General features: G+C 36.6%; 1 protein-coding gene across 6 annotated transcripts in view; it reads right to left on the reverse strand.

The window, feature by feature from the left end:
* DIAPH3 (diaphanous related formin 3) overlaps positions 1–24099 on the reverse strand; it is a 609701-nt gene that overhangs the window by 86530 nt on the left and 499072 nt on the right. Inside the window, exons 28-29 of one of the 6 annotated variants that reach the window (XM_077158394.1) lie at positions 21986–22036; positions 20407–20689 (exon numbers count right to left, since the gene is read on the reverse strand). The exons of the other annotated variants lie outside the window; for them this stretch is intronic. Of the exons in view, the coding sequence (XP_077014509.1) occupies positions 20676–20689; positions 21986–22036 (65 nt within the window). The 3' untranslated portion in view covers positions 20407–20675. Of the gene's footprint in view, positions 1–20406; positions 20690–21985; positions 22037–24099 lie in introns of those variants that run through there. 6 annotated transcript variants of the gene reach the window in all.

The raw sequence follows: 24099 nt of genomic DNA on the forward strand, positions 1-24099 counted from the left end.
TCAATTCCCTGAGACCCTGCACATATTTTTCCATTCTTTCCCTGTACTTTCTTTTGCTTGTCTGCTTTCAGATGTCTTGTCTTTCCATTCACTAATCCTATCTTTTACCTCTTGAAATCTGACATTGTAGATTTCCACTGTTTTTTTCATCTCTTCTACTGTGACTTTCATTCCCATAAGTTCTGTGATTTGCTATTTTATACTTTCGATGCCTGCTTTTTTGTTCATTCCTTGCCTTTTTTATATCCTCCCTCAGTTCAATGATTTGATTTTTGGTGAGGATTTCTATGTCTGTTTATTCTGGAAATTGTTTTCACTTCTTTTACCTAGGACTTTCTTGCTGGATGACTTTGTTGTCTATCTGTTCTTTGACATTCAGTTCCGCTTATCCTGGACCAATAGCTTAGGTTTTGTTTAACAGATCAGAATTTTTCAGTTCTTGTTTCTTTCCCTGCCTCTATGTGCATTTCCCCCCACCCCTACCTCTTAGGAGGGTCTGCTTAGGTATTACAGACTCCAGCCAGATTTTCCCAGAAAACTGGCCTCCTCTCAGGAGGAGAGAGTCACCTGTGTCAGTTTTCCCTGAGGGTGAGACCCGGCAGATTGTAAGACGTTCCTGTGAAGCCTCTGGACTCTGCGTTTTTCCTATCCTGTCCAGTATGTGGTGCTTTTCTGCCTGCAGGTTCCACCAGCATAAGGTGATGTGGTACCTTTAACTCCAGCAGACTCTCCCTGCTGGGGCCATGTTTGAGACAAAGGAGAGACTGTAGGCTGGCTTTAATCATTTTACTTTTCCAGACCCTGGCATCTGAATCCTTGAGGGAGGGAATCCACCTGAGCTGGGCCCCACCCCTCTCCTGGGGAAGGCACAGGCTCAAGACAAGCTTCAAACAAGCTTAATTCTGCCTATGCCTGTGGCAGTTGGAGCCTGAGAAGCCTTGCAAGAATATCCAAAAGCAGTCAAGCTGTAGAAACATAGCCACAAAAAAGAAAGAGAAAAATCGTTTTCAGAGCAGGACCCCCATTTTTCGGCTTTTTTTTTTTTTTGCCAATCAAGAGCTTAAGTTGGAATGTTGCTTTGCATTCAGATCCTATGTGCCCACTTCTTTCCTTCAGGGCCCAGGCTCTTTCAAGTGTTGTGTACTATCTGATCCAAAAATCCTCTGATTCTTATTTTCTTTTTCTGTCAGCCCTGCCCCCTCTGCACCATGGCAAAAATCAGCAACCTCCACTTTGACTCAAGGTTCAGCTGAGCTGGGGGCCTATTTTTAGTAGTCAGAATTTGTAAACTAATTCCACAATTGGAGCTTAGTTGTGCTCAGCCCTGTGGCTAGTAAAGTCCTTTCATTTCCCTTCTGTGGGGGAGGGGCACTGGCCAATGCGGCTTGGGGAGCTTATGGTTCTGGGTGGGCTCACAGCCAGTCCAGCTGGTCCAGACTGGGGTACACTGTGTGTCTGGTCACTGTCATGGCCCCAGCAGTTGTTCTGAGTATTTAGTAGCTGCTCTGGAGGATAAATTAAAACCCACACCTTGCTCAACCGCCATCTTGGCACTCTCTACCTCCATGGTTTTTGATGAGAAATCAGCACTTAAACTTATTGGGACCCCCTTTTATACAACATGTTGCTTTTCTTTTGCTTTCAGAACCCTCCCCTTCTCCTTGGCATTTGACAATTTGGCTACTATTTGTCTGGGTATTGTTCCCTTCCAGTTTATCCTGTTTGGGGTTAAGATTTTTGAATGTACATATTCCTGTCTTTCATTTAATTTGGGAAACTTTCTGCCATTATTTGACAAATACTCATACTATTTGAGTATTCTGTCTGCCCCCTTTTCTCTTTCTTCTTCTCATACTCACATAATGTATGTATTGGTATACTTGATGGCGTTCCATAGGTCTCTTAGGCTCTGTTCACTTTTTTTTCATTCTTTCTACCAGTCAGCCCGAATAATTTCAACTGTCTGGTCCTAGAGTTCACCAATTCTTTCTTCTGCCAGCTCTGATCTGCTGTTGAAATTTTCCTGGTAATTTTTCATTTCAGTTACTGAGGTCTTCAACCCCAATGTTTTTGCTTGTTTCTTTTAAGAAGTTTTATATTTTTAATGAAATTCTTATACTATTCTTTCATTGTCTTCCTGATACCCTTTAGTTATTTCTCCATGTATTTATCTCCTTGGATATATTGAGGATCAATGTTTTAAAGTTTTTGTCTAGTTGTCCAAAGTTTGTTTTTCATTGTTGGTTTCTTGATTTTCATCTTGTTCCTTTGGATGAGCTATCATTTTTCATTTACTTTTTATCTTGTAATCTTTTGTTGCAAACTGTGTATTTTAATATTTTAAAGCGTTAACTTTAGGATTTAGTCTCCGAAGTGTCTGTTCCTTAAGTCTGTATCCTGTCTTGACATGACAGGTTTCCTTAAATTCCAGAAGCTAATAGGAGCAAATAAACCAATGGAACAAATACTATTCACAGCCTTTACACAATGGCTCTGTGTTGGCTGGTATTCTCTTTCAGAGTTCAGTCCTCCTTTCAGGAAGTTCTGTCTAAGGTAAAATGTGAAGTGCTGGGTCCTCTCCATCTTTTCTGAGACTGCATATTATCCTGGGTTTGTGCTTGCTCAGAGTCATAAAAATTCCAAATTTACAAGCATTATCTCTATCCTTATTATACAGACATTCCTCCCCATCTTGGGTGCTCTATTATAAGTCTTAAAACAGGTAATCCTTTCTCCAGGCCATTTTGATGTACTTATTTCTTCTACTGCTTTGGCTGTTTAGAAGGTGCCGATGCCTGCAAAGCAAGTTCTGGGAAGGGGAGCTAGAGATGTGTTTCCTTGTTCAGTCTTTCAGGTTGCCACCCAACAGACTGACACCAAAATACAGATACCTTCATATGACAAGTGGGTTACTCTGCTCTTTCCAGAATGCTAGGGATTTACAATGGGGGCACAGGCTGGCTCCAGACTGTGCTGGGGAGTGGGATAGGAGTTTGTAAGGCATCAGGAGTTTTCTCCTATTTAATTTTTTTTTCTTCTATTTTTAAAGCTACATTTTCTTTATTTGGCACTTGCCTAGTTATTGTTACCCTTCAGAGGAAGATGACTGGGACAATTTTTGTTAGTTCTCCAAAGATTCTGTGGGGGAATGGCACCCTGGAGTGTTTTACACAGCTATCTTGGTCCATGATTCTAGGTTGTTGGTTTTTAATGTTATAATATATTTTCATTGTGCTTGTTCTATATACATTTTAGTCTATAAAATCCTTGTGGACATGGAACTTACTTCCTGGCTTTATTACTTTTCAAGTTTTGGTTTTAGTATATTAATTAGTATAATCAGAGGATTACAGTAGAATAACATTTTCTAAACTGCATGTCTTTATCCACAACACTGGCATTAAATATTCTTTTTAAAAATTAGAATACTCTAGATTAGAACAGAATGAATTAGAATAGATAATAGAGTACAATGCTTGTAGTAAAGGTAAAATTTGTGAAATTTTTAGATAATTTTTGTTTGCATGTAACATGAGTATGTAGTAAGGCTTATTTATGTATCATGTTTTTCTAAATGTGGGTTGCAGTCAAAAAGTTTGAAAGTCACTGAGCTGGATCTTTACATTCCTTCAATATCCAGATTCTGATACCTTAGAAATAACAGGTACTCACTCTTTCGGTAACTTTTATTTTTACATCATTGCTCATTAAGGTCTATAACTGAACTGTATGCAATTTTATTCAAAGGAGAACATTAAGAAAAATCCTAAAAGGTAACCACGTTAATTAATGTGAAAATGTTCATTACTAAATAATACTTGCAAGAAATAGATTTCTAGAATTTTTTTTCCAAAAAAACCCTATAAAGTCAGAACATAATTTCCATAAAAGTTTTCCATCTAAAATATGCATAATCAAAGTCTATCTACTGAGAAGAAAATAACAAAAGCTAATAATGTGAAACTTACATTCTATAATCTAATTCTGAACTTTTAAACAAAAATATCTAAGTCCAGATTTTGGAAGAAATCCTAAAATAGAAAAATATATAGCCTAGATTAATTCTACAGATAAAATTTGAAGAATGATATCCAAGATATGTGTGTTTCATTATATATAAAGTACTCTGTACCTTGTGTATCATGGCCCTTTAGTTTCTGTTATATATTTGCTTAAGAACACAAAATTCCCAAGCAAAAATTCACACCAATCTCTTTTTTACTAATAAATGCAACAGGTTCGAGTTGTTCATTGAAGGCAAATGTATGTCACATCGCTATTTAGCACCCATCGCAGACATTACTAAATGAGCACTATGCTCTTTCCAATTGAGCCTTTCCAACCCAGTACTCCAGGAACTAAATGCAAATCAATGAGTTGTTAAAAAGAAGTTATCTTCCTTGCTTGAACCAGATGAGAATCCATTTAAATCAGAAAAGTTTGGCATGTCTGGTATGGAAAACAAGTTGCCATCACACACATCTGTGTGTGTTGAACTGATGGATATATATATATATATATGCTTTTAGAAAACTGGTTGATTAGATTATAATGAGCCATGATACAGTTGGTAACTCCAACCTTTTAATTGTGCTTAGTTCCTGATGTTGTCTGATTTAATGAAACTTGACTTATTGATATTCTTCAAACTCAGGAATTAAGATAAAAAGGAAGGCAGATATCTGGTTCTTATAAGCTCCTTTTATATGCTCCCTACAAAAACTCATATTTCCATCAGACAGCTTAGTAATGGAAATGATACATTATGATATGCGATGTTCTTCATTAAAACAAATATAGTAACTATTATATAAGGAAAAACAGAACTGTGAAGGTGAAAAAAAAGGAAAGCTAGCCTATTCTAACAAAAAGTACCATAAAACCTAACTGTTCAGACAAAAATTTGAGTCTTTCTTTTGTCCTATCAACATCATCTCATATCAGAAGTCATGGTTATTGAATAGCTGAGCAGATTTGCCCCCTTAAATCATCCAACTTTGTCTCTGCGGAGTCATGTCACTTTCTTTTCATGTCAATGTCTTGCATGACTGAGTTGCCACAATCTGCTTTGGCCACTAAAGCTCAAGTCATCAGAGCCATCAAATCAATTATAACAGTCACTGCTGTCTTACACCGACAACCAGTGATTGATAACAAAACCTGTCTGCTTTTAGTTCGCATCTGACAGCAACAACACATTCTGTGCCTGCTCTTACTGGCATTTGTCATAAATCAATAGCAATTCCATCACGCAGAAAGATGCTGGTGACTCTTTTCAGTCCATATGGTGTAGTCTTATTTACAAATTTTTAAAAATATAACCATTAACAAGATTAATGCCAAAAGTTTATTTCTTGAAGTGTCTAATATTGCCATGTAAGCAATCTCCTAATAAAGACACTCTAGGTTGAAATAAAATTAACATCACAGAAAGCTCCTATTCTTTAATTGAATTTTTTAAATGAACTACTAAAACATCACTAAAACTTTGAAAGGGGAAATGTTACATTCTGAAATTTTGTGACTTTGTATTTAGTAGACAAAAAAGACAAACTGCAAATCACTTTAGATCTGATGTGAGGTTTAAAGTGACTGTTTAAAAATATGTCAACAAAACTCAAAATACACAGAATTTATTTTTACTAATTAGCAATTTCATTACAAAATAAAAACTTACATATAATGTTATAAGCAGATACTAGTCAACCCAAACATTGAATATTATTAATTCACATAGAAGATTATGCTTTGCAGATACGAAATTTAAAATTTTCTGAGTTGTTACTTACTGACTGAGACTGGTATACTTTAAATATTTTGTGGAGTTGAATAATACCTGACTATTTGCAAAAAAAAGAGGACAACATTGATGGAATTTGCAGAATTGGAGAACACTTTAAGAATCTGTAACATTTTTTCATCTTTACTATGAAATTTTCAATATAAAAACTTAGTTAATAAAAAAATATAGATATATTGCTATCATATTAAGCAGTATGCTAATTTAAGTAGGAAAGAATGATCCTTGTAGGGATCTTACACTATGAGAGTAAAATAAGATAATTCAAAATGACATAAAGTTTTTAAACGAGGGGAAGAAAACGAGGAGGAATAAGGCAATAACAAGTATTAAGTATCTATTTTATATATAGCACTTATCAGTGCTTTATATACATGACTTCATTGGCTCTTCAAACCTCTAAGGCAGGAATTTTATTGCTAATTTAGGACACAGGGTCATATGAGGGAGAATGAATTTGTACTCACTTCTGCTTGACTTCAGTGCTCATATTTTTTGAATGCTCATTCATCATTGATTTGCCATTTTTTGAGAACCTATTATATGTTCTTAGCTAAGCATCAGAGATAGACACATGGATAAAACTTTGACATGGAGGATACAGGTAAACAAAACAGACACAAAACCAAGAATGTTGTACCCACCATCAGATATAAAAAGAGAGCACAATGGTAAGGCAAAAATAGATTTCTAAGTCCCAAATGCCAACAAACGTGGGCTTACACAACTTGATTTAAATGCCATTTCAGCTAACTAAGTTGTCTGGCATTGGATAAATTACTCTCTTAACCTCCTCTTCTTTCTCATCTGTAAAAACTGATTTACCTCAGAAAAGTTTTTTTGAGTTACAAATGAAATAACCTACCCAAGAAAATATTGGACATATGGTAGTTGCTCATTAAAAATATTAGTTTTACTTTCCCTTTATATACAAGCTCTCACTTAAAATTTAGTTGTCTTCTTCAGATATATACAAGGGCTAACTCCCTAATTTAAAATATAAACTTGCCTGACATACTTAAAATAATGCACATCCTTTATGATTACGGTAAACTTCATCTCTACTCCAAGATACCCCAGGTATCTTAAACAGAAGTTATTTATTCATCACTTCAAAATTTTTAAGTCTTACCATTTGCATCACTTACATGACTGCTTTGTATACATCAATTTATAACTTTTTGGAGAAAGAAGACACGTAAAAATCTATCTTTCTACGATCCCACTGGTTTGGGAAATGGCAATGTAACAGAGTATTATGATGGAAGTTCTGACTAAAGAATCAAGATTTAATAGATGCTGTGTTCCAAAAGATGCCTGACCATTTGCAATTTCTTTGTAGATAATTAAAACAAAAAAGCAGTGACCAGGAGAGGTTCCCTGATAGGTAAACAGGAGGGATTTCTTTCAGAGACACCCTTCAGGGAGCATGCCTGTGAGTTTCTAACCTCAGCCAAGGGACAGCAGGATCTGTGGAGACCCCTGCAGAGATAGACAAAGTGGCTGGAAAAGCTGGAGTGCCTTGTGGCAGCCTGTTCTAGTTTGCTAGCTGCCGTAATGCAATACACCAGGAATGGAATAGCTTTTTAAAAGAGGAATTTAATAAGTTGCTAATTTACAGTTCTAAGGCCAAGAAAATGTCCCAATTACAACAAGTCTATAGAAATGTCCAATCTAAGGCATCCAGGGACAGATACCTTGGTTCAAGAAGTCCAATGAAGTTCAGGGTTTCTCTCTCAAGTGGAAGGGCACAGGGTGAACACAGACTTTCTCTCTCACCTAGAAAGGCACATGGTGAACACAGTCAGGTTTCCTCTCTCATCTGGAAGAGCATATGCTGAACACAGCATCATCTGCTAGCTTCTTCTCCTGGCTTCCCATTTCATGAAGCTTCCCAGGAGGCATTTTCCTTCTTCATCTCCAAATGTCACTGGCTGGTGGACTCTGCTTCTTGTGCCTATTTCATTCTGCTCTGCTCTCTCTGAATCTCTCTCATGCTCCAAAATGTTTCCTCTTTTATAGGAGTCCAGAAACTAATCAAGACCCACCCAAATGGGTGGAGACACGCCTCTACCTAATCCAGTTTAACAACCACTCTTAAATCACATCTCCAGGGAGATGATCTAATTACAGTTTCAAACATACAATAGTGAATAGGGATTAGAAGAAATGGCTGCCTTTACAAAATGGGTTAGGATTAAAACATGGCTTTTCTAGGGGACATACATCATTTCAAACCAGCACACAGCCAGACAGGGTGGTGTTGGGAATTAACTGCTTTCTCCTCCAGGACTATAAATCCCCAGGCCAGAACTAGAATCCCTGATAACAGTGGTCCAGAATCACTTTACTGGAGACCCTGGTCAAGAAGGTGGCCTGCCAAAGTGAGCAGACCACAGCTGTAAGAGGCTGTGGGTGAATGAGGTGGGGTGTAGCTGGACTGGCCCCAATTGAAGGAGGTGCAGTAGGAAGGTCTCAGCAGAGTAGCTTCCAAAGAACATGTGGGATTCCCAGCAGACAGAGACCTCTCTACACCCACCAGACCTAGAGAGTGCTGATTTGCCAAAGCAGTACCCAAACTGCTTTAAAATTGTCTTACTCCTTTCACTTTCTTCTCCCCTCCTTAAGCTATGGAAAGGACAGGCTGTTTCTCTGTGCAGGCTCCAGCTGAGATAGATTTGACCTACTTTCAACTTATAAGACAATTAAGAAGCATATATGCATAAAAGAATATATTCTTCAACAGTATGTGGTTAAAATCTTTAATTCCACTAATCCATGAAGTTATCTTTTTTTTTTTTTTTTTTTTTTTAAAGGAAAGACAGAGAGAAGGAAGGAAGGAAGAAAGGGAAACATCTTTAAACATTTTCTTGTTTTATTGTATTTTGTTTTTCCGTTTTTTGTTACATGGGCTGGGGCCGGGAATCGAACCGAGGTCCTCCGGCATAGCAGGCAAGCACTTTGCCCGCTGAGCCACCGCGGCCCACCCAACCATGAAGTTATCTTTAAGGGTCACCACTTAGAAAATCTCCTTCATATAGCAGCTTGCAGCATCCAGAAGAGAATACTTTAAAAACAAAGTCAGCCTGCATCTGTTCCAACAACAGTTATGGATTGAATACAAATGTATCTTTTCAAATTTTAGATAGTTTGATCACTGTTCTAGTTTGCTAGCTGCCAGAATGCAACATACCAGAAACAGAATGGCTTTTAAAAAGGGGAATTTAATAAGTTACTAATTTACAGTTCTAAGGCTGAGAAAATGTCCCAGTTAAAGCAAGTCTATAGAAATGTCCAATCCAAGGCATCCAGGGAAAGATACCTTGGTTCAAGAAGGCTGATTGAAGTTCAGGTTTCTCTCTCAAGTGAGAAGGCACATGGCAAACACAGAGTTTCTCTCTCATCTGGAAGGGCACATGTTGAACATAGTCAGGGTTCCTCGCTCATCTGTAAGGGCACAAGGCAAACACGGCATCATCTGCTAGCTTCTTCTCCTGGCTTCCTGTTTCATGAAGCTCCCAGGAGGGATTTTCCTTCTTCATCTCCAAAGGTCGCTGGCTGGTGGACTCTGCTTCTCATGGCTATGCCATTCTGCTCTGCTTTCTCAGAATTGTTCTCATTCTCCAAAATGTTTCCTCTTTTATAGAACTTCAGAAACTAATCAAGACCCACCCAAATGGGCGGAGACATGTCGTCACCTAATCCAGTTTAACAACCACTCTTGATTAAATCACATCTCTAGGGAGGTGATTTTACATACAGCATTGAATAGGGATTAGAAGAAATGGCTGCCTTTATAAAATGGGATTAGGATTAAAACATGGCTTTTCTAGGGACATATATCATTTCAAACCAGCACAATCACTGTATATGTTACTTCTATGCCTCCTTGGAAACTGAGATATTTTTCCAACCATTGTCCATCCACAAACCTTGACTATGTTTACAATCAGTGGTTTTCCCACTTTTGTAATTGTTTTTGTTCTCTCTCTCTCTAGAACATATTAGGGTTGAAGTTTAAACTCTCCCAAGATTTCCATCTCTCTTAACCATGCTGTAAAGAATAATCCCTTGTGCTTAGGTCCAAAGCATCCAAATTAACAATTGCTGAGTACAGAAGTTCGTAAAGGGACTTGAAGTTTTGAATTTGCATTTTATTAAGAAGGTGATCCCCTAGAATAATGTGCTTTATAAAATAAACTAACTACATTTCATCTTCTGAATTGCAATTTGAAGTCTGAATGTCTCTGGCACCCTAATACTAAACTATTGGAGGCTGCATGCTATGGAAAAAAAAATCACATCAGACACAAGAGTCAGATTTGTTAGTCTAAATGTAGCAATGGGAGTTGGTCACTTAACTATTCTGAGTACCCTTTTTTCTAATTTGCTGACTGGAAATACTAATATCAACATATGTTCCGCTGAATATTAATGATAATAACACCAGTACCAGTAGTGTCAGAAAAGCAAGAGCATCTATGGGCTTTAATGTCTATAAAACAATTTTTTGGGCCCAGGCATTCAATGAAGTATATCAGTTTTATGGACTTTAAAGAAGAAACTTAGGCATAAAAAACTTAAACATCAAATAAATGTCAGAGCTGGGATTCAAACTCAGGACTTGTTTATTCCAATGTGCCTCCTCTTCTAACAGTGTCAAACAGGCCCGTAAAGCACTACAAAAATGCAATGGAGGACACTGGACAATGCACAAAAGAGTATATTCACTTGCCTATGATGAAACTTTGGCGGACTTGGTCCATTCACATTTTTTATACCAGATATCATTTCAGAATATTCTTTTCTTATGAATGGAAAATAAAATCCTGTCTAGGAACATTTAAGAAAAAATCTTAAGCATAGCACTTCAAGAGACACCTATTTTGGAGTCACAGATAACTGAGTTCGAATCCACCTCTACATATTCAAACTATGAGACCACACACAAGTGACTTCACCTCTCTTTCCTCACCTTAAAAATGGGAATAGTCTGACAGTCTGACCTGCTTCACAGGACTGTTTGAAGAGTTAAATAAGAGAGCATACAGTGCTTGTCACATAGAGGGTGCTCAGTAAATCGTGTTTGCTGATATTAATTATAGCAATGACATGATATTTAATTACCATTTGCTGGGATTTTCTAGATGCTAAGTATAACACCATGTGCTGTGGCCTTCTACAGTGAGGACAATTAGCAAATGACACTTAACCAATAAACAAACATGTCACAGAATAAAGTAAAAGCAAGTTTAATTTTAGGTTAGGTATTTGAGAAAATGTCATCAAATGTATATAAAGGATAAAGAAATATATAATTTCTCAAGCTAGAATTAGGTAATTTATGTACCTTTCTTTTACAAATTAAAGTCTCTTGATCTATATTAATTAGAAAAGCTATACGTTTACTTCACCCCTGACATTTTCCACACCATAATAATGGAAGGGTAACAGGGAGCTAGGGCATAAGAAGAAAAGAGCCAAGAAAAAGTAGCCCAAAAGTATGAGTGCCATTTTCCCAAAAGGAGTTGGTGAACAATGGAGTAGCTCAATCAATCTACTCTCAAGGCTGGAAAGGGAGGAGAGACAATGGAGATAATGAGCAAATCAGAAAGAATAGTGGAACTGTAGGAAAGCAAGATGATTAGTTATTTCCTGTCACCAGTCTAGCCATTAACAGGCCATTTTTGAAATTTAACTTGCTGTCAACCCTAACAAGAAAAACACGATCAACTTAAAGGAAACTTTAAGATTAATCAAGGGCTATTTCAAAGAAAAAGAATGAGTGCAAGGGATAGGGTAGTTAGGGAAGAGGAAAGACACAGGGAAGTTTTGTTTCTTGAATTTCCTCTCTATAGGGATATTTCAGCCATGTATGCATAGGAGACAAATATACAAAAGAGAAAATGTGAGTAAATATATTATTTATAAAGAGGAAAGAAAAAAAGCTATATTCGGACAGCATTTATGCTACTGAACTACTTACTTGAGTTTCTCATATTCTACATAATAAAAATATTACAGATTCAAGTATATTTCAAAGAGAAGAATACTAATGGAAGGTAAACTAATAACTACTGCAAGCAATAAGAGAAAGGTTTACAAAATGCTCCTTTTTAAGAGAGATATTCTACTTTGCAATTAAAAAAATTCATGTAATAATAAATAGATAGAAATGATTAGGTAGACTGACATAAAGACTTCTTCCAAAAATAAAATCTACAGACAAATTCTGATATAGCTAATGTATTTTTACTATAAGCAAAAGTTTATTAAATCACTCTTAAACCACCAAATTTGGCCTGTTTATTTGAATATAATTCAATATAACATGATTTTCTAAATTAAAAAAAAGAAGTCTGTGGAAATTACTTGTATCCAATCACAATAATAGATTCTGATTTGATTTTTTACAAGGGCATTGCCTCAAATTTATAAAGGAACTTTTTTCTTGCTTCCTCTATATAATCTCAACATCATAGTGCTAAATCAAATTTATGCAAAGTAAATAATATTGTAAAATAAAGCATTTTCAAACATTTAAGCTATATTCTTTTTGAAAGTTTGTGCTTTAAAATTAGGAATTGAGAATTTTAAAAACTAGGGATTTTTAAAAAAATGCTTTGTGTGCAGATTTGTTGTTACAAGAAATGTGGAAATTATTATCCTTTAAAAATTTATAATGACTTCTGGACTGTGCAATGGTGGCTCAGTGACAAAATTCTCACCTGCCATGCCAGAGACCGGGTTCAATTCCCGGAGCCTACTCATGCCAAAAAAATACACATATATAAGACATCTGAAAAAGGACAAAAAAATACATGTTAAAGATGTAAATTTAGAAAAAAGGAACAAAAAATAAACTCCCTATTCTAGATAGTACCATTAAATGTGAAAGATTGAAAGAAAGCTTCTAGAAGCACATTTCATGTAATTTAGGATCTCACAGCTTTACTGAGTGAGTAATAAATCAGGCAACATCTCATTCAGAAAGTAGAAGGGAGCTCCACTTAAGGGATGGGAAGGTGGTGTTCATATAGGGTAAATGAGGAAGCAAGTGGGAGCAGATACACATTGATTAATTTGGTGTACTTGCCCATTCTGATATGATATCTCTATTAAAACCAGAGCTGGTTTATCACCAGGTGTTACTTATCTGCAGTTCTGTAAGCCATGTTCCATTTTCTTGGAAAGCCCCTGCAGATTGACTGATTTTGTCATCTGGAAAATCCTTTCTTGAAAAGGAGTCCCTCCTGGCAATGACCAATGAAAGTGGCCATTTTATTTTATTTATTAGGAGGAGATAGAATGTATTCATGAACTTGAGGTAGGCAAAGCTTTCCTTAAATGTACCCCTATAAGTTTTAACTATAAAGGAAAAGATTAAATAACTGTAATACATTGAAAAGTAAGGTCTTTTGTTCATTAAAAAAAAAATCAAAACAATAAAAAGACAAGCTACAGAAATAGAAAAGATATTTGCCTTACATAATTCACAAAAAAATTGGATCCAGAATATATCAAGAACTTTTAAAATTAATAAGCGTAAGATGACTAATAGAAAATTGAGCAAAAGACTTGAAGAGACCCTTCAAAAAAAGAGGTGGAAGTATAAATTGGTAAGATATCTTTGGAAAGCCTCTTGACAGTATTCACTGTTAGTTACACAAATGCACACGTTATGACCCAGCAATTCCACTTGTAGAATCATTAGAAATGCACACATATGTTCATCAAAGACATGGTTAGGAATCTTCACAGCAGAACTATTCAGAATATCTCAAACTGGAAACAACTAAATGCATTTCAACTGTGGATCGAATAAATTGTACACCATTCAAATAATTGAATACAGAACTAAGAATTGGCAAGTAAGTGTTATGTGTAACATCATGATTGCACCTAAAAAACAAATGTTGAGTGAAGGAAGTCAAATGCCAAAGGGAACATACTGTGATGTTCCATTTATATGAAGTTCAAAAGCAAGCAAAAGTAATTAATGGTCTTAGAAGGCACAAGAATGTTCATCCTTGGGAGTTGTAAAAGGTGGGAGGAGAGTAGTTGGTGACTGAAGAGAGAAAATGGGGCTTCAGAGGGTACTAGGTGATATTCTGTTTTTTGATATGAGTGCTATTTACATGGTATATTCATTTTTGAGAAAATAGATTGAGCCATACTCTTATATGCGCATTTTTCTACATGTACGCAATATTTAGTAAAAATTTCAAAAATGAAACAAATAACATAAGTAGTAAAACAGAACAAAAAAGTCTACATTAAAAATTTTTAAATTCTCAATTTTAAATGAAAAATATCACAATGCATTATAAGCATACCTGTACAATAGTGAAATGGAAGATGCTAATTGCTGACACACACCCTGCAGATGTTCAGTAAAATATATATTTCCTAAAAGTAAGTTTCAGAATTCAAATTAGAAAGTCAAATGGGATAATAGCTGGGGCAAGAGAGAGAGACGTACCCGGCAAGAGTGATATAAAATGGGATGTGGGGTTGAAGTGACCTATCACCCCTCTAGTCAAGAGAGAGAGCTGCAGGTGTGATCACTAGATTCCTTCATAAGAAACCTGGCTTGTGAATTAAGAGGGTTTACTTGGGGGTTGAGGGTAGTTCAGTGGTGGAGTTCTTGCCTGCCATGCAGGAGACCTGGGTTCTATTACCGGCCGATGCACTTCCTAAAGTAAACAACAAAAACAAACAATTCAACAAATGGTGCAGCATTAACGGGATACTTACATAGAAAAAGAATAAAATTTGACCCCACCATACCGCATACAGAAAAAAAGAGGCTTTACTAAGTGTCACAGCTACTTGGATATTGAAAAGCAAAGAAGACCCAAGACAATGGAAAGAAAATATTTGAAGAAACTTGAATCTCAGCTTGAGACTATAAAAACTCATTCTCACCACCCACCCCATCTCAGTACCTCCCCATACTATTTTCAGCAATTGACAGATGACTAGTACTAAGAGGACCAGCATGCAATCTAAGCATAGATGCTGCCAAAAAGGAGAAAAAATAAAAAGAAAAGGAATGTGATAAAAATAACAGATCAAGACATGTCTACGCTACACAGTAGGTCATGTTTTAATTTTTTCTTTCATATATTATGTTTACATTTAAACAGCTTTGACAATTTATCCTTCAAAAATTATAACAAAACTCAACAGGGGTAAAGAGATGGTAGATTTTTGCGGGCGGTGGGGGGCATTCTCAAAGACAGCATTCAAATTTTCAATCTTAATGAAATGTTGAAATAAAGACAAGAACTTCCTTGAAGATGAGAGATCGTACAAAGAGTTGAAATGCCTGAATCACACTGGAAGCTAGTAATGGCTCAATTAAAACCAGGTGGTGGAATTCGGCAATGGAGAGGGAAGAGATGAGCCTGGAGAAATACATGCATCATCATGCATGGAATCTGCATTTTAAGCCTCTGGAATTTATACAGCATGAAAATATTGGGATTTTGAATTATCTTTCTTCTGGTGGTAGTATAAGGAATGAATTGGATGGGAGGAAAACTGGAAGAAGGGAGAATGAGCAGGATACTATTGAAATAAAACTTTCTAAAAATGATAGGCAGAAATAAGGCAGTGGGACTTAAGGAGAGGGAAGGCCAGATCTGAGCAGCATTAAGGACAAGGAATAAATTGTACGTGGCGGTATCTTTGTGGCAACGGTGATCACTGAGTAAGGGAGTAGGTTTCCGCTGTGGTAAAAGAAATATACAAGGAGGCTAGGTTGGCGTTAGGGAGAGGGATAAGAGGAATCAGACCTAATTCATTGAGAGTGCCTGAAGAACGACCACCGTGTGGATGCAAACACTCATCTCATCCACTTTATATAGATTCATATAACAATAGAAACTTGGGTTGGGGAAATGTACTGTACTTCCAAGAAAAAGTGTGAGGTTTCCTTTTCTGAACACTTTAAAGAAAAAGTCAATTATCTTTTCATAATGACTATTCACAAATCTACTGAAGGGTCTCTTCTAGCCCTTTGATTCTACGACAACTGCCTTTTACAGATTCATATAGGGATGCTGGATGGGGGAGGAATTAATGAGATATTTGTAAAGCATTTTCATTTCCTTTAAAACTTTTATTTACAATCCATTTACATACATTTTAATGTAGCTAGAAAAGCATATTTAAATTCAGTTTCCTTTGAAATTTCCAAGGGACTGCAACAGAGAGAATAGAAAAGCACTTTAATAGAGGACAAAAGTCTATATACCACAGGAATCACTGTCACTTCTTAGTCTCAAAACACATACACATACACACACACTTACTCAGGTAAAATGGTGGCAAATCATCCTCTTCTTACACTAAGCTTATGTCAGGATCATTCTTTATTTTCTCTGGTAAATTTCTATACTGCTAAAAAACAGTATGCATGGGTGGTGATTACATGGTGTGTTCATTATGAGAAAAATAGATTGAGCAATACTCTTATGATTTATGCATTTTTCTGCATGAATATATATATGAATAATTTGGTAAAAATTTATAAAGAATTATAGCAACAACCAAAAATAAAATCTCAACTTTTAAAAATGGCTGTGAATAAGTGTGATACCAGATGAAGATAAAATATCCTATAAATGGACTGATGATACTAGTTAATATCTGAAAATATGTAACCCTGGGACAGATGACATTATGGGTAGGAATAACAACAACCAAGCTCACCTAATACCTACTATCGCTGGGTACTCTCCTAGGAATTAGGGAATCAAAGATGGAGCATCTCTGCCCTTCAGGAACTCATAATTAGGAGAGACAACTACATCAGCAAGTAACCAATGGATAACAGAGGCCTGAGGTACTATTGCAGCACAGGGAGTACTAGTGGCCAGGATTGGGGCAGACAATGGGAGGGGAGGTGATAACCAAAGAGAGCCTTGAAACTAAGAGTGTGTCTGGACTACGAAGAGAATTCCAATCAGAGGGATTGAGCAAAAATGTGGAGGGACAATAGCCTTTTCTTTAGGAATGCCCAGAGTGAAGTTTATAGACAACTTGCAAAACTCAGAGCCTTTTTGTTCCAGGAAGGTTTCTTTCTGTAGTTGCTTTTATCAGAACTGACAACTTTAGCTTGCCAGGAAGGCAGAATTTTAGAACTTCAGTTACTTCTTTGTCTCTCATTTTTCCTCCAGCTTTAATATACAGCCTAGGGTTTGTAAGTATATTTAACAAGAACAAAGCAAAAAAAAGTGAAAGAGAAGGCAAAATAAAAGGGAGACAGGACTCAAAACATGGTAGGAGCCAATACTACTTCAAATGTAAATATTGCATTATTTAATCTAGGAGTTAATTATCTTTTAAAAACAGAATGTCAAAGTTTTAGCAATTTCTTCTGGTATATCTGGAAAGTGACACTTCCAATAGCGGAGAAGCAAACTATCTTGTAAGGTATTGTAGATAAGTTTTCCAAGAGAGTTGAGTTCCTGACTCTCATGATTTTAGGAGGAGAAAGAAGAGATAGACTCTAATGGCTGGTGTGTATAACAGAAATATATCTTGATTCACTATTAATTTGTTGCAGGCCAATAGTTACCAATCCCAAGTGTATGTATCATACGAAGTAGAACAAGGTTGCATTTATAAATATAGGTTAAATTAATTGTCATTTAATATACACTGGTTAGCCAAAGTCCAGACTTTATGGAAACACTAAGTTGCTATTAGCTTAGGAACAGTAGGCTGGAGAAGACTAGTCTACCTAGAGTTAGCTGTCCAGATTCAGGTGAACTGTCACTAACAAACTGATCAAAACTTAATGCACACAGTCAATACACACTTTAGGGCTTTCTAAAAATTATTTTTCAGACAAAGACATTTTCTCAGTAAATTTTAGCCAATTGTGCCTGTTTTCACTAATGTTTCACCATATGTAAAGCTCTAAGTAAATAGGCTGGAAGGCAGATTGAAAGTATATCTTTCCATTCTTTAGTTCATGCAATGACCAATTCTTCTGCACTCTGGGTGTTTTGCTCTGTTTTGCATTTTAAGCTACTTTTTATACCTTGAAGACAGTACGTCTGTCTGTGTTCTACATTACTTTTATTTTAAATTCAATTTCGATCAATGACACATATTACCTATTATTCATGTCTTAATGTATGTATCTTTTATATTCAAACAGCTTTGAAACTATTTTCTTTTAAAGGGAAGTTAAAAGAACAAACAAGAACCAAAAAGAAAAAAACAAAAATTAGTTAGTTTTGAATATTCCTGGAATGGTCATCGTGCTGGTTTGAATCTGTTGTGCACCCCAGAAAAGCCATGTCCTTTAATCCTCATTCAATATTGCTGGGTGGGATCTTCTGATTGTTTCCATGGAGGAGTGACACACCAAACTGTGGGTGGTAACTTTTGATTATGTAGTTTCCATGGAGATGTGTCTCCATCCATTCAAGGTGGGGTTGCACACTGGAGTCCTTTAAGAGGGAACCATTTTGGAAAAAGCTTTAGAGCCAACAGTGCTGACAGAGCCCACACAGCCAGAGACCTTTGGAGATGCAGAAGGAAAATGCTGCTGGAAACCTTATGAAATGACAAAAGAAAGCTAGAAGACATCCCCATGTGCCCTCCTAAGCTGAGAGAGAAAAACCCGGAACTTCATTTGCTCTTTCTTTGGAGTTAAGTTATCTTTATCTGGATGCCTTAATTTGAACATTTTCATGGCCTTAGAGCAGTAAACTTGCAACTTAATAAATTTTTTTTTTTTAACATGGGCAGGCAGCAGGAATCGAACCCGGGTCTCTGGCATGGCAGGCGAGAACTCTGCCACTGAGCCACCATTGCCCACCCAATAAATTTGTTTTTAAAAGCCATTCCTTTTCTGGTATATTGCATTCCGGCAGTTTAACAAACTAAAACAGCCATTGTTCTAGTTTGCTAGCTGCTGGAATGCAATATATCAGAAACGGAATGGCTTTTTAAAAAGAGGAATTTAATAAGTTGCTAGTTTATCGTTCTAAGGCCAAGAAAATGTCCCAGTTAGAACAAGTCAATAGAAATGTCCAAAGGCATCCATCCAGGGAAAGATACCTTGGTTCAAGAAGGCCAATGAAGTTCAGGGTTTCTTTCTTAAATGAGAAGGCACATGGTGAACACAGTAAGGGCTTCTCTCTCGGCTGGAAGGGCACATGGTGAGCAAGGTGTCACCTGCTAGCTTTCTCTCCTGGCTTCCTGTTTCATGATGCTCCCTCTCCATTGCCGAATCCCACCACCTGGTTTTAATTGAGCCATTACTAGCTTCCAGTGTGATCCAGGCATTTCAACTCTTTGTATGATCTCTCATCTTCAAGGAAGTTCTTGTCTTTATTTCAACATTTCACGAAGCTTCCGTCTTCATCTTCAAAGGTCACTGGCTTGTGGGCTCTCTACTTCTCGTGGCTATGTCATTCTTCTCTGGCTCTCTGAATCTCCCATTCTCCAAAATGTTTCCTCTTTTATAGGACTCCAGAAACTTATCAAGAACCACCCAAATGAGTGGAGACATGTTGTCACCTAATCCAGTTTAACAACCACTCTTGATTAAATCACATCTCTAGGTAGATGATCTGATTACAGTTTTAAACGTACAGTATTGAATAGGGATTATTTTGCCTTTACAAAATGGGATTTAGATTAAAACATGGCTTTTCTAGGGGATATACATCCTTCCAAATCAGCACAGTCATCAAGATTTGAAGACTTGTTTTCACATTGGAACCTGATAATTAATAAATGAGAAATATTACTCCATATCATTATTTTCAAAATGCTCCTCTTCTGACTGGGGGCATCTCAGTGAACTCATTGGCACTCATTCTCAGAAGGTCTGATTTAGTAGGGCTGGAACGAGGTACAGAAAACTAATTTTTTTTAAGAAGTTGCTCATTTGACTGAGACACACAATAAGGTGTGGAACCACTGATAAGTATTTCTCATTATGTATAATTTATAATTTAAATAGTGCTAGTTACTGGCTTGACCAGCCATTTTTTTTATGTCATGATAGACAAAGACAAAAATGAAATGTGTTTAGGGGGGGTGTGAGGGTAGTTCAGTGGCAGAATTCTCACCTGCCATGTGGGAGACCTGGGTTCAATTCCCAGCCCATGCACTTCCCCCGAAAACAAACAAGCAAGCAAACAACAACAAAAAACACAACCAAACAAAAATTCAACAAATGGTGCTGCAATAACAGGATACCCACATGGAAAAAGAATGAAATGTGACCCTGCCATACAGCATACAAAAAAAAAATGTGTTTTTTTTGGAGATAAAATTTGAACTACAATCACCTGAAATTATAAAATCATGCTGAGATGCAAAAAAAATTTGAATAAATAACTGGAAGCATTCATTTTTTTTTACCACTTTTCTTAGGAGCAATTCCCTTAAGTCTGGACACAATAAAAAAGAATTCATTGAGAAACTGTAAAGAAGATATATTTGGCTGAAAATGATTGACAAAATACCTGCAATAGCAAACTAAACTGCAAAACACAAAAATCCTAAAAAAAATATATAACAGGTTACCACGGTGACTCTTATTACCAGTTGTCAATATGTGACAAAAATCACCAGAATTATTCTGTTTTGGTTTTACTTGTCCTATCATTGGTTGTTTCTCAGGATGGTCATTAACATTCACATACTCAGGGATGTGGTGGGGGCCCTGGCTTTGGCATGAACCTAGAAGGACTGAAACTTTTTCGAATAAATATCCACATGACGTACGTATTTTGCACTTAGAGTTTTAAATTGGCCTGATTCCACTTATATATTGCCAGAATGGTTTATCAGACTTCCTGGCAGGATGTTGTGAGGATCAGCGTGGGATACAGCTCCTTCAAGCTTCTTTTACTGAAAAGGAAGGATAAGGACTAAGTGGTTTGAGCAAGGGGTTAAAACAGACATTTAACATTTAGGTCACTTATCCTCTCATTCTCCCAATGGTGCAGTTCATTTAAGCTCTTAGGTCCCATTTTGGCCATCCGGGCCTGCCTGAGAAGTAATCTCAGGCTGAAAGAGCAAATCTTTTCACTTCATGACTACATCTCTATTTGGGTTTCTTGAGTTATATCCTACTAGGGACTTGCTCTTTCCTCAAGAGGAGAACTCTTGTATCACCTTTGAATGCTATCTACATTTTTTCATTTCAAGAAATGATAGCCTGCTACACACAACTGAGGAGGAGAACCATGGCTTGGTCCCTGGATTCCTTTTCCTTATATTCGGCTCTTCCTTCCCAAGTGATAGTCCTAGTTTTAGCCCTACTCCAATCAAGTGTCCTGTGTTAGTTTGCTAGCTGCCAGAATGTGATATTCCAGAACTGAAACAGCTTTTAAAAAGGGGAATTTATTAAGTTGCACGTTTACAGTTCTAAGCCTATGGAAATGTCCAAACTAAAGCATTCAGGAAAAGATACCTTAATTCAAGAAAGGTTGATGCATGTGCAACACCTCTATCATCTGGGAAGGTATGCTGTTCCCTTGCTGGTCCCTTGCTCCTGGAGTCTATTGCTTTCAGCCTCTGTTCCTGTCGGGGTTCCTCACTTTTCTTCTCCAGGGCTGGCTTTCATCTCTTGGCATCCCTTGGCTCTCTCCAGGTTCTGGCTTGCTTAACATCTCATGGCAATATCTGCTGGGCTCCAAGCATCTCTAAACACTTGTGTCTCTGTTCCCCAGGAGTCTACATCTATATCATCTCTGCTGTGAAGTTTCTGCTGGCTTCTGTCATTTCTGGCTCTCTCCAAAATGTTCCCTCTTTTAAAGAATTTCAGTAAACTAATTAAAACCCTCCTGGAATGGGTAGAGTCTCATCTCCATCTAATCAGAGGGTCACACACAATTGGGCATGTCACATCTCTGTGGAGATAATCTAATCAAAGGTTTCCAGCCTACAGCCTTGAATCAGGATTAAAAGAAAGGGCTGCTCCCACAAGATTCGATCAGGATTAAAACATGGCTTTTCTGGGGTACATAATATTTTCAAACCAGCACATGGCCTGATACTAAAAGCCACAGACTCTCCATTAGAAATTGTTTTGGGAATACTTCTTCTTGGTCCAAATACATTTCCCTAGCCATATCTGGGGTGTGTTGTACTATTAAAAGCAAAGGCTGGGGTGCAAATGTAGTTCAGTGGTAGAATTCTCACCTGCCATGTGGGAGACCGGGTTCGACTCCTGGCCCAGGCTGTGCACTTCTTCTAAACAAACAAGCAAGCAAGCAAACAAACAAAAATTCAACAAATGGTGCTGCAATAATGGATACTCACATGGAGAAAGAATGAAATGTGACCCTGCCATAGAGCATACAAAAAAAAAAGCAAAGGCCAAGAAACCACCCAACAAGGCAAATGGCTATGAGTCTTTAGACTGAGAAACTCTGAAACATTATCTGCAGTGGCTATGATTCTGTCCTTTGAACAAAGTTGGTGGTGGGTCTAAGTAAACCAAAAAGTACTGGCTTTCCTGAAGATTTTTTAACATAATGTGCAAAGAAAACTCCTTGATAGTGGGGCGCTCTTCTTCCCATATTCAGGTTTTAGGTCTTTCATCATACTAGCCATTAGGGAAAAGAATTTTGTCAGGAGTGAGGGTGGACTGTCTACTCTTGTTTCTCCAGAGGGCTGCTGCAACCTGATTGTGATGGAAATTTGCCTTGCCAGTTATCAGCCAGTCTACTACTAAGTTTTGCATTAACACAAATTCTCTCTGCCAAAGAATACTGGAAGTGGAGCCTCATTGTAAGAATATTTTAGACTTCCTATCTGTTTGCAGAACTCCATGGTAGACCTATTCATTGGAAGGGAACTGAAGCCATGACTGGTGGTAAATTTGACAGCATTTCATCTCTGTTGGCTGAGCAGGTATGATATTTCTTACCTTTTAGAGCTTTATTTCTCACTTATTATGCTGGGGACATAGTGTTTAGAAGTAAAGGCAAATGTTTTAAAAGTAAGAGTTTAATGAAATAATCTTTTATTATATTCCATAGGTCTTATTTAGAAATAATTGAAATACCTTGCATATAAAAATTACATATAAGATGTTTATAATATTTAATAATTTGCACTTGTTACATAGTTTATTGGTATTGTCTTGCCTTAATTTAAAAAATTATGAACATAAAAACAATAAATCTTAGAAAATTTTCACATTTTTTTCCCTGGAATTCATAGAATGAATAGTGATTTTAATCAATGAAATTCATTTAGTGTTTGTAAAACACAAATGACTTATTGTGATCACCATTATCAGAAACTAATTTTTTCAGTGCACTGAATGATATCTTGGTAGCTCTCTCCCTAGAAAGAGCAAGATGAGTAATAAAAACATTAAATATACATGGGGTTCTTTCAAGGAAAAAAAATTTCACATGGACTTGAAAGGCCTTTCTCTGCTCTCTAGTAAGAAAGAAATATGTAATTATTATTGGGTCATCACTATACCAATTTTGACTAAGTAAATACAAACAAACAAAAAGCTAAAGTGAGGAATAGCTTACAATATTAGTTCCCATGAATTTTAAGAACATTTCAGCTAAGATACACTTCAATTTCTTCAATTAGAAGGCATATGTATTAAATTAATACCTAAAAAACTACCCTGAAATTTATTGTCATGTTTACATACTGGTTGGTTTTAAAACTCTCATGAACTTAACCATTTTTACTGTCAATACACTTTTAAAGAAAAGCTATACTATAATAATACAATAGAGCCTCACATGTTTTCTTTTGCCTTTATAATGATTTTTCTTCCCTCAAGTATCCATAGCAATTAGGTTTGATAATGAATTACTACTTGCCTGGCCAAAGAGCATATTCTCAAACTAAAGACTATATTGGTAGATACCCCTTTGTCTCTTATTTTTCAAAAGGGGTTTGTTTTCATTTATGTTGCATTGATTTTCAATTTTAACTAATTTCTGGCAGTTAAATCATAATTCTTTAAAACTACGGGACAATAAAAAAAAGAGGAGGGAGTTGCCAATATAAACCTAATCTAATACTTTGTGAATTACTACAATTGTTTGGTGCCAATCAAATGGGTATTTTTACCTTAGGCCATAGTAAAGCCCTTTCAGATGGGAATAAAAGGAATAACCACTGATCTCTCTCCTACAGCCTCTGGGCATTCCTGTATCTGTTCAGCCTGGATAAACAGTTACTGTGATAGGCCTGTCACCTACCTCTGAGGGACTGGTGTCAAATTAATCTCCATGTTATCAGTAACTTCTCAACAGGTTTTCAACAGTCTTCTCTTC

This window comes from Tamandua tetradactyla, chromosome 4 (assembly GCF_023851605.1).
Source record: "Tamandua tetradactyla isolate mTamTet1 chromosome 4, mTamTet1.pri, whole genome shotgun sequence".
Classification (NCBI taxonomy): Eukaryota; Metazoa; Chordata; class Mammalia; order Pilosa; family Myrmecophagidae; genus Tamandua; species Tamandua tetradactyla.